Here is a 12,415-nt window from a genome sequence, read left to right on the forward strand (position 1 = left end):
GAGAATGGACTTCTGAGTGCGAATGACTAAGTTAAGTGCAAGACTTCATGAACAGTGTACTGAAAGTGTTTCAGGAAATCCCTCTTACTGTCAGAGTCTGAGAGGAGGCAGTTATTCATCAAGATGGCCATGGACTTGCTGTAAGTACGCAGAATGTTTCATACTGTGCTGTACTGTATTTTCCATACTGTACTTACCTCAAACACCTCATTTCACTATTTTATGTCCCTTCTTGGTGTGAATATGTAGTGTCTTAGGTCCTATGCATGTGCAGTAGGGAGGTGTTTTTCTGAGTTAGGCTAGGTTAGGGTCCATAACTACCAGTCCAGGAGCCAGGGACTTGTACGTACCCAGAATGTTTAATATTGTATAAACCTACCTCAAAAACCTCATTTTATGGTTCTTTTGCATTTATTTCAGTCTTTTATGTCCCTTACTGGTGTGATTTGGGTCTTAAATAGGTGCTATGCATGTCCAGAGGGAGTTGTATAGGTGTTTTTCTGAATTAGGGTCCATAAGTACAAGTCCAGGAGGCTGGTGCCCACTGTCCGGACAGGGCCACTTTCCGGACATGCCTTTGGCTCTATTACGTCGGATAGTGGAGGGATTACTGTACATCATAAATACAGTACTACTTCAAAAACTACCTTCTCAATGTAAAAAATATCACTAGCATATTATTATCATTACTGACTGCATGATTATGATTTACAAATACAGTACTTGTTCACCAGACACGAGAAATGTCTCTTGCTAGTATAAGATAGTCTGATTCTTAAAACCATGAATAGATTTGTAGTTATTTTTAGAAGTGGTGTTGGCGTCACCTTTAGGTGAAGGACGGGCATGTCCCTTCGTGACCAGCTCAAGCTCAGTATAGTCAGTCAGCCTCTGGGAGTCTCGATCACTGCGTAGTCGAGTATTGGGTAGCTTCCTGAGGGATGGGGAGAGAGTAAAGTAAGGATTCAGGGTCCATAATTAACATGAACCAATACTGTCCATAAAACTGTTGTTACCATTGTGACCCCAAGCTCATCTGCACATGAATCCACTGGCCTTTTCCTGCAGTTCATCATCATTTCTGGGGCTTGGTAGGTTGCTGAGGGATGTCTGAACAAACAATTTCCCAGTTATCTGTGCCACCATGTAAAGCTGCCCCACACCAGCAGCAGCAACAAAAAACCTATTTATGACAAATCTTGATTTACGGAATTTCTGCTGTACCTGACTCATTCAGTCAACCAACCAATTGCCCCATACACCGAAAAAAGTTAACTACAGAGGATGTCCCACAACTTAATGCACTAACTTGGGAATGTGATTCTAGGGCTACTTTTAGGCGAAAAATGCCATAGCAATATGGATTCAAATCCCAACCATTGATGGGGCACCAAGACCTACTGTCCAAGTGGGAAAATTTCAAGGGAGGTAATTTTTGCCTAAAAGGTCATAATTAAGTGTAGTTCCGTAACGGTTAGGAATTAGACGCATGTTCATTTAGTATTTTTTCAATCAAAATTAGCACAGGAATCACCTCCCGAAGTTAGTGAGCCAACTTCAAGGACACCTTATGACAGATGCTGGCAACTTACTAACCAAGCAAGTGACAGGTAGGTGCACTGCAAATCATGTGTCCAGTGTCAATCCGTAAATTAAGAAATGAAGTTATAGGTATCCTCACTTGAAAGTGTTCAATGTGTTAGAGAAAGCTTCCTATGTACAGTATCTATTTATTGCCAGACGCCTTAATCCTGTAAGGGGTGGCCACAAACAAATCGCCTCCATGTTGCCCTTTCCCCTGCCATTTCACTGCCCTGCTCCCAGCTCACACCTCCCTCTTCCATACACTGTACCTCTCCACTCCATCCCTCCACCTCATCCTCGGCCTCCCCCTGCCATCTCAAATGCTTGATTTTAATCCACACTTTGAAGTTATCCATCTTATTTCAGAATGTGCATACTTACAGTGTAAGGACTTTGGACCCTCATGACAAAGCTTACTGATATTTATCCTTGGCTTAATTACTAGGCATGGATTTAGGTGAGCACATGGGGGGGTGTATACCCCTCCCCCATTTTTGGCAATTATTGCTTTTAGACCAGAGAATGAAGGTAACAGAGAGAGTTCTAGAAGGCATGATTAGAGGAAGAGTGAATAATGATGAAATGAAGTTTGAGTTACGCCAGACAATGGGATCACTGATGCCATATTGATTGTTCAACAGCATCAGGAACCGTAACTGAACAAGCATTCAATGTGGATGAGACAGGGATATGATGGAATATGTACAAAGAAAATGCATTTCTAATCATTAAAATCAAATCAACATAACATAAAAGTCATTGTGTAAGAATTATGTAATGAACATCTAAAGGTGGGCACTAGAAAATCACTACCAAGATGGGTTTTGTATACTGACAGGGAGACCTGTACACTATAGAGGTTTATATGGGCTATACCCCCTGTGGTGGGGTTGGGGTTAGTATGGCACTAAAATAATGCATTATTCGACAAGGCCATGGCTGAATCATGATGGATAAATGGATATTACTGAACCCAGGGGGGGAAAAAAAAAAATTAACATATCCACACATGGCTGGGTAGAAAACTCAAGAGAGATTCTCCTAAGATGCCCCCAAAGAGCAGACATTTAATCTGCAACTTTGGGAGAGGTTTTCTGTCTTTCTGGGTCTGCAAAGTGTCTCCCTAACTCCACTAAATGTTGGCAGAGGGTTGTACAAGAAATAACTCTCACTTCCTACAGATATTTCCATCAAAAAACTGCAGAGAAAAATGACATGAATAGTGCAGTTTCTTGCTCACATCACCATGCTTGACCATTCACAACATTATTGTGTGTGACTGAAAACCAATCCCTTCTGAAGATGCAGCATCACTTTATTTTCTAATCCATTTGTACATTCATACACATGCCCCTTTCTTCATCCTTTCATCCTCAATTCTGTTAATTGCTTCATCAGGCGCAAAGAAAGCCTGAGGCTAGGCTGCTTAGTACACACATTCAAAGTAAGAATGACTACTTGCTCATTCAAACAGCATTACAAAGGCAAAACCCCAATCATCCCTTGGAGCCACATCCAGCTGGAACAACAACCTGGGTTACAAGAACCATTTGGCTTGTCACTCAGTGAAGAGGCAACTGAAGGTAGCAACACACTGATGTGAGTGGACACAGGTGGCCCCCATTAACCAGTATAAATAGAGCATCCAGTGACATCATCCACACCATTACTGACACTCCATTCAAGCCTCAAGTTTTGGCTCCACTTCATAGGCAAACCACAGGCTTTTTGTGTGTGTGTGTGTGTGATTTTGGATGTACTCCAGTAATACTCATACACATGGGATGTGGTAATTTTTTACTTAAAAAAATTGAGAGAGAGAGAGAGAGAGAGAGCGCCTTGTCTTGTGTATTATGATACACAGTTTTACACAAGACACTCTCCTCTGTACTGGGATAAAGTGCAACCCCATTTAAGATAACATTTGTTGGAGTGTGTAACACTTTGTGACTCGATGCCCTTCCTATCAACCAATGACTTTAAGGCACGATTAAACATGTGACTTCTCAGATGATGGAATGTGCTCAGATCTACTAGACCAAGGCAGCTACTCCTAACCCACTTGATCATTAAAAGTGGCCTTCTCAATCACTGTCACAGCTACCTTCCTCACCACTGTCACAGCTACCTTCCTCACCACTGTCAGAACTGCCTTCTTCACCACTGTTACAAGGTCTGCATCTCAAGTACTTACTTCTTCCAGCCTTGGAGATGAAAACATTCTTCCTGCCTTGGAGACGAAAATATTCTTCCAGCCATGGAAACAAAAACACTCCTTCAGCCTTATGGATAATTACTTTGGACATCTAACAGCCTAATAGGTACAGGCCTTCAAATGGATGTCATCCATAAAGGTGATCCTGGATGAAGTTGGAATTTATGTTTCCCACAATCTGCCACTGCTCAAAAGCAAATACCTAGTTCCCTGCATTAAACATCTGGGCTGGGTAACCTAGCCCTGGATCCCTACACTCTTCATGGAGCAACAAAGGATTGGTTGATGTGTGGATGAATTTTAACCCGACTTACTAGTTTATTCAAGTTGTATTTACCTATTTGTAGTATACAGGAATTGAGCGATGCTCGTGTTGTCCTGTCTCCATATCCACATTTATCTAGTTTACTTTTACACACATGAATGTTTTCCTCCTGCACCACCTTTTTGTCTAAGTCGTTCCAAATACTTATGTATTTACCCAATATACCTAATTGAGGTACACACAAAATATGCTATGCTCGTGGGTTCCCATCGTTGTTTCTCAGTGTCAAATTTAGCTTTAAACTCGTTTAAGTTTTTAGACTGGATGATCCCTTTGTCCAGGCTATTCCATAAATCTATACTCCTGTAAGGAAAGCTATATTTCTTGATATCCTTCAAGCAGCTTGACTTTTTCAATTTAATTCCGTGTCCTCTTGTTGCTCTCTTATCCCATAAAAACAGATCTTCTCGGTCAATTTTATCTACTCCCACCATGGTCCTGAACACTGCAATCATGTCTCCTCTCTTTCTCCTTTCCTCTAAGGAAGGCAAATCCAGCTTTTCCAGCCTCTCTCCATATGACAGATCTGCCAGACTGGGGACCATTTTGGTTGCTGTTCTTTGTATTCTCTCAATCTTGTTTATATCTTTCTTTTTGTGTGTGATTTATGCTGATACGTACTGTTATCAAAATATCTGTACTGTATGTATTATTTAGGGATATCTGAACCACTTTACCAATGAAAAAATGTGATCAAATAATGTATCCCTCTAATTCATGAATTTATATTGGAAAAATAATCCTGCAGAAGCCTGGTGGTTTAATGAGTTACGAAACTTCCAATGGATGTGGACCATAAGGATTTACATCTGAGAGGAGTTTGGGGCTCATTCCTCACACAATGCCACTCAGGAGTCAGCAACTGGTCATTCTAGCTTTAAATGTCTGGATTAAGTAGCCAGTCACTGATGACAGAAAAAAAAGTATTAGATGATAAACAGATAAACAGAAAGTAGTTATCTGCAGTTTTGCTGTTTGCTAATACAGTACAGTATTGTTGACATATACCCTGCAGAGAGTGAAGTTTTCCTGCTCACCCAAACCTAGATATGACAGAAAAATCAAACAGCAGTTTTATTACCTGATCCTCTCAACAAGCTGAGGGTTGACTGCCAGCTCTCGGCAGCAAGTAGTCAGCAAGTAAGAGTAGTTCAGCTGGCTCCTCTCGAGATCCACCTCAATAAAGTCTGGGTCGTCTGTGCTGGCCAGTCGCACTTTGAGTACCAACTCTGTTCAGCAGCATCCAGAGATTGAAAAAAAAGATGCAAAGAGTGTGCCTTCAACTAAAATGAGAAAAACAATGTCAAAGAATGCATGAGATGTAGCTACAACACAATGTTAGTACGATTATGAACAGGATCTGAAATGCCATTGGCAAAGTAATTGTGAACACACACACACACACACACACACTAATGCACCTCAGTGGTATACTTCATGGTACAGTTGTATATCCTGTCCCTCATTCTTGAAGTGACTTCATTAATATATCATATCTTACTCATTTTTACCAGCTATTACAGTACTCACTAGCATATAAATCCATCCATCCATCATCCATTCCTAGGTCACCCCATAAGAAGCGTAGGAGCCCAGGGCTAGGCAAGTTGGTCTTGACATTTAAGATGAGAGTGATCAGCATCACTCATCCCTGAGTGGCATTATGTGAGCAATAAACCCCAACCAACCCTTAGATATAAACCTGCACAGGGAGCACCTTAATTACCCACTAAACCACCAGGCCCCATAATCTGTTTATATAGTTACCACCCAGCACTGTAAATGGTTTTCTGGTGTACAGGAAACCATTTGGCTTGTCATTCAGTGTAGAGTCACCCAAAGGGAGAAAGAAAAGGAAAGAATGAAGGAAATATAGGCAGAAGGAAGGACGAAAGAAAAGGGCAGTAACCTGAGAGCAGCACTACATTGTGCAAGTGGATGGTAAGTGCCCTCACCAACCACCAGGGCAATACACAAATCAAATTTCTACAAACAAGCATACCACTATATACAACAGGATGATTCAATGAAAACTGCTTTCCTCAAGAACTGTGCTTCTGTCCTGCCCAGGAAAACTCTTTCTCCTTTGTCTATCAACTTGTACCCTTCCTTCTTGCTGGAAGTTTCCTGTCACTCAGCCAGTCCCAAAGTAGGGTGGCCATTCCCAACCACCCAACTATCACCCACTTGTTTTAACATCCTGTGTCTCAAGTTTTTGAGTCTAATCTTAACAGAAAAATTTTAAAGCATCTTTCCTACCATAATCTTCTTTCTGATCATCAATAAGGATTCCGTCATGGATACTCCACTGGCGATCTTCTCACCTACTCAATCTCCTAACTCATACCATCCATCCATCAATTGATCTACATGGAGAAACTCATGCAGTAGCTTGTGATATTTCTAATGCTTTCGACAGAGTATGGCACCGTTCCCTGCTGTCCAAACTCCCTTGCTATGGACTAACGTCTTATGTTCCTTTGATTTCTTCATATCTTAGTGACAGGAAAAGAAGAGTAAAGTAGATGATATATATTTCAATTTCCACCCATAGGCGTGCTGCAGGGGTCAGTTCTGGCGCCAACCCTATTCCTGGTTCATATTAATGATCTCTTATCTGTCACCTACAATCCCATCCATTCATATGCAGATGACTCAGCACTACATAGTTCATTCACACTCAGACACCCATTTACAAGGTCTAATATCTCTACCTCTCAACTCAGTACAGCCATCTCCATAAATCAAGACCTATCTACGATCAGTGAATGGGGACAAAACAACCTTGTCTCTTTTAATGCTAATAAAACTAAATATATACAATTTACTAATAGACAGATATTGCCGATTCGTACATAACCTTCAGTGCTACTAATATTCCCATCTCCAAAAGTACTGAATTTCTTGTCATCCCACTTAACAATGCCCTCAGCTGGACCTCTCATGTTAGATCACTTCCTAAAACCACCTCAAAGAAACTTGGATTATTGTACAGAGTCTGTAAACTTCTTCGCTGATGAGCAGTTAGCTATATGAGTCATGTGCGCTCTCAGCTTGAATATTGCTCACCCTTGTGGAATGGATGTGGAGAGGTTGCATTAAAACAACTAGACAAAATTCAGAACAAAGCTGTCAGAATTATTAACCAACCTGCCATTACAAATAAACTACCTCCCCTGCAAGTAAAAAGGAATGTTGCCTCCATTGCATTATTATACAGATATTTTTTTGGCAAATGCTTAGACGAAGTTGCGTCCATGGTGCCGCCTCTCCGTGCCTTCCCTCGAGCTACACGGGCATCTGGTAGTGCTCATGACTGGAATGTCACTCAGCCATATTGCAGAACTTCTGCCTACCAGAATTCTTTTATTCCCCGGACTGCATCTCTCTGGAACTCGCTTCCCCAGAGTTGTTTCCCTCCAAATTTCAACCCACAGCTGCTCAAGTCTAACTGCTATAGATGTTTTATGAATAGACGACACCGGTAATCTGCTGTATGGATTATTTTTTTATTCATTTGTTTTTCCTTCCTCCGTTCTATTATATATATACATATATATATATATATATATATATATATATATATATATATATATATATATATAGTGGTAAGTGGGGGCGCTCACCATCCACTCACTCAATGTAGTGCTGCTCTCGGATGTCTGCCCTGTCCTCTCCTCCATCTTTCTTTCCTTGCATCTTCTTCTATCTTTCTTTCCTTCATTCTTTCCTCGTCCTTCTGCCTACGGGTGACTTTACATTCCCTCTTCTGTCTATCTTTCCTTCATTCTTTCCTCTTCCTTCTGCCTATGGGTGATTCTACACTGAGTGACAAGCCAAATGGTTTCCTGTACACCAGGATACCATTTACTAAGCTGGGTGGTAACCATATAACCAAATTTTGGCGCCTGGTGGTTTAGTGGGTAATTATTGTGCTCCAGTCGGATTGAGCCGGTGCAGGTTTATATCCCAGGGGTGGTTGGGGTTTACTGCTCACGTAATGCCACTCAGGGATAAGTGAGGTTGGTCACTCTCATCTTAAATGTCAGGACCAACTGCCTAGCCCCAGCCTCCCACAGAGGCAACATAGGACTGGATGATGGATGGATGGATATATATGTATATATATATATATATAAAACTACCTTTCAGACTCCTGGTCATCCTCCTTTCAGGACTTTGGTGAAAGCTTTGCCACTGCACTTGACATCTCAAAGGCTTTCGATAGAGTCTGGCATAAATCTTTACTTTCCTAACTGCCCTCATACAGTTTCTATCCTTCTATGTGTGCCTTCATCTGTAACTTCCTTTCTGGTCGTTCTATAGCTACTGTTGTAAATGGCCACTGTTCTTCTAGATCTATCAACAGTGATGTTCCTCAGGGCTCTGTCCTATCACCAACCCTCTTCCTTTTATTCATCAATGACCTTCTAAGCTGTACATCTAGCCCTATACACTCATACGCTGATGACTCCACTGTTCACTTTTCCATTCGGTTCCCGCAAAGTCCATCTCAGAAGTTACATCAACAAACAAGGGATGAGGTTATGGCACACTTAATGTCTGACTTGGCTCGTGTCTCTGACGGGGGTAAAGGTAATCTCATTGTTTTTAATGCATCAAAGACTCAGTTCTTACACCTATCAACCCAACAATATCTTCCACAGGAATACCCATTAATGTTTTATAATATCCAGCTCAATCCTGCATCGTCCTCAAACATACTTGGGGTTTCATTCTCTCGGGACTTATCTTGGAAAGACCATATTACATCTCTTGTAAAATTTGCTTCCAAGCGATTAGGTGTGCTAAGTCAACTCTGTACCTTCTATACTCCTGCACAGTTGTTGACTTTATACACGGATTTTATTCGCCCATGTGTGGAGTACAACACACGTGTGGGGAGGCTCTCCACATACAGCTCTTCTCAATAGGGTGGAGTCTAAGCCTTTTCATCTCATTAACTCTCCTCCTCTTACTGACTCCCTTCAACCTCTATCTCTTTGCCTCACTGCTGCATCTTTATCTCTTTTCTATCGCTACTTCAATTGTCACACCTCACCTCCCTCCTACCTCTCAACTCCTCAACAACCATCACTTTACTTTAGCACCATTTATTATCAAAACATGACGATCACAGACACTCTCTCAACAAACATCACTTTACCAAATCTTCATTTACATTTAAAATATGTTGACCACACACATTCACAAACCTCTACAGTTACTGTTCATTATGAGCTTGCAGCATTGCACCACTGGAATACATCAAATCTGCAAAGCTACTGTTCACTTAGCAGGCAACACAGCAATGTCTGCATATATTAGGTTTGAGAAGCTCCACCCTTCATCACTCATTATTATCCCCATTCCTCTCTCCACAAATCATGGCTTAACCTCTCCCATAACCTACCATCATGTAGGCATCACACACCCATGTCTTACTTCAACACTGATGCTATACATAACCACTTAATCAGACATCTACCCACTCTTACATATGCTTCACTACTGTCATACAAATACTATTCGGCATGCAACAGCTTCCCAATCACACCATACATATGTAAAACCTTCCACAACCCTCCTCTATTCACCTTGTCATAAGCTTTCCATATCAATAACTGTCACAGACACCTTGCATTTTCGATATCAATAAATGTCAAAGATACCCTACAACCATCCTCATTCATTTGCTCTACTACCTGTTCAGTTTTACAAATGTCCCTCTCTATCCCCCAAAAGAAGACTGGTGAACTGCAGCTTCAGTTTGCAGTTCATGGGATTTACATCCATATGAGCCTGGAACAACAACATCAGGCAGGCTTATCCTACAATCATGTTGCACTAACTCCGATCATCTTTACTTTTGTACAAAGGCACAATGATAGCCTTCAAGTACAAATCTACTTATTCAAGCTTAGTGACATAATTCCCAAAAATATTTCATTAATTTCTTCACCCTACTTTCGCATCCCTTTGTACAGCACACCCGGTACAGTAGCTCATCAACAACAGACACCTTTCCAGTCTTCAACCTCTTCAACACTGTTTTCACTTCAGTTATCATTACACTCTCAGGCAACACATTCCTTCTCTGTGTACCAATAAAACATTTAAGTTATTGTGAATTGTCAGCCCTAATATTATTGACTAAGGTACACTACACCAAAGCAGGTTGTGAAGTTAATTAGGACTCAGAATCATGGAATGGGCTGTCCTGGGTGGAGTCAAGCTCAGAGACAGAAGTGGTAAAAATCTAATGACTCTAACTCCAGATTTCAGCTCCACTGCTACACTGAAATTTTCCTGTTATTTTAGTAAGTCCCTGCAAAAAAATGGTTCACTAATCAATCCCTCTATTTACACAAATTTTTCCACTTTTTATTTTCCTTTTTTTGATTAACCCCTTCTTTACCGACCCCTCCCCCCAATGTAAACATTACGTTTATCCCCCATACCGACCTGATAGCTCCCCCTCCAGTAGTGTGAGGGGTAGTGTATATTTTTTGCCACGTCGAAACTATTCACTCTTTTTTATTTGTTTGTATACTGATGATCACATAAACCCAGCATGATGTTGGTCATAAAAAAATATTATAAAATAAATCATTACGGTATATAAGTTTACATATCTTATGCTAAAGCACTGTTACCCAGGTAACTACTTTACAAACTGGTTTGAAAAAAATGTCCTGCACAGATGGATGGCTTATTTATTTACCTTGTAAGCTGAGCATGAAGTGTGTGGACACACGTGATGGTGATGGTGACCTTGACCCACTTGCTGCCGAGAGTGCAGCATCACTAAGCTCGCTACTAATTTCCTCCTCCTCACTTACATCAACTTTGCTATCATTTTCAGGATCACAGTCATCTACCGACACATCAGACACTGCTGCATCATCATTTGATACATCTAAATATGTATCCTCATGAGGAATAAACTCGTCACTATCGGAATCTCCCAGAGACGCCATGAGAGAAAAATATCCTGTAAACCCTCTCTCGTGGTCAGATGCGTAGTAACTGACTCTCTCGGGCAGGCCAAGGGGTGTAAATTTTGCAGTATGTCAGCAGAATATAGTACAATATCTATAGTATAAATTATAAATAAAATAATGATTGGTCTAAAAGAGGTTACATCACAGATGAGTGAGCAAGCCATTGGTACCACCACAACTCAGTCATGACGTATCTTATGATGTCAGAATTCATCAGAACTTCGTCACAGTATTTGTTGTCAAAACACAGCTGTTGCTAACATGAGGTCCTCAGAAACAGCCTTACCGAGCTACCCTGAGGCCCATAAGCTGCCATTCATTGGAGGGTGTACCAGTGTACCACGGTAGCGGTTCCGGTGTTTCACGGGTGTTTAATGGCAATGTACGGGGGTACATCAAAACACATTTTCAGTAAAGAAGGGGTTAATGAAAAAATTATTCACTATTACGAGGCCGACAAAAACTATCTGTCTATTGTCAGACGCCTCAATCTTGTACGAGGTGGCCACAAACAAATCTTCTCCATGTTGCCCTGTCCAATGCCACTTCACTGCCCCACTCTCAGCTCACAACCCCCTCTTTCATATACCTCTCCACTCCATCCCTCCAGCTCATCCTCGCCCTCCCCCCTTCCACCTCACTCGCATATACTCTCCTCGTTAGTCTCTCGCTCTCCATCCTCTCCACATGGCCAAACCACCTCAATGTATTTCTCCTAATGCTTTCTATCACATCCACATCCACACCACAATGCTCCTTTACTAATTCATTAGTCAATCTGTCTCTCCATGTAACTCCACATGCTCCTCTCAAATAACTCATTTCCACTGTTCTCACTTTTAACTTGTGTCCTTCCAACAAGGTCCAAGCTTCACTTCCAGACGTTAGAGCCGGTATCACAATACTGTCATGCAGTGTCTTTTTTACTTCCATGCTCACTTCCCTATTCCTTCTCACTGCTTTCAACGAACCAGCAACCTTTCTTCCCTGTTGTACCCTTTCAAGCACTTCATCCTCTAACCTTCCATCCATACTCATCACACTATCCAAGTACTTAAATGCACTCACATTTTCCTTTTCCTCCTCATCCTGCCTCACTGTACATTCAGTTGCTTCACTTCGCTCAAAGACCATAACTTTACTCTTCCCTACATTCATCTTTAGATACCATTTTTTATACACACATTCACTCTCACTCACCAAGCCTTCCAGTTCCCTTTCATCTTTACTTGACAATACACTATCATCTGCAAACAACAGCACAGGGAGTTTCCAAACACTGTCCTC

The 12,415-nt window shown here is 41.3% G+C and overlaps 1 protein-coding gene across 1 annotated transcript in view; it reads right to left on the bottom strand.

Annotated features, from left to right (window-relative positions):
- Positions 1-636: 636 nt before the first annotated feature.
- Positions 637-12,415, bottom strand: part of LOC145412519 (ankyrin repeat domain-containing protein 40-like) — a 52,004-nt gene continuing 40,225 nt past the window's right edge. The window contains exons 5-6 of the mRNA XM_080282413.1: positions 5,206-5,353; positions 637-934 (exon numbers count right to left, since the gene is read on the bottom strand). Of these exons, the coding sequence (XP_080138539.1) occupies positions 754-934; positions 5,206-5,353 (329 nt within the window). The 3' untranslated portion in view covers positions 637-753. The remainder of the gene's footprint in view (positions 935-5,205; positions 5,354-12,415) is intronic.

This window comes from Coenobita brevimanus, chromosome 93 (genome assembly GCF_032717465.1).
Source record: "Coenobita brevimanus isolate Jiangsu-jjx chromosome 93, ASM3271746v2, whole genome shotgun sequence".
Taxonomy (NCBI): Eukaryota; Metazoa; Arthropoda; class Malacostraca; order Decapoda; family Coenobitidae; genus Coenobita; species Coenobita brevimanus.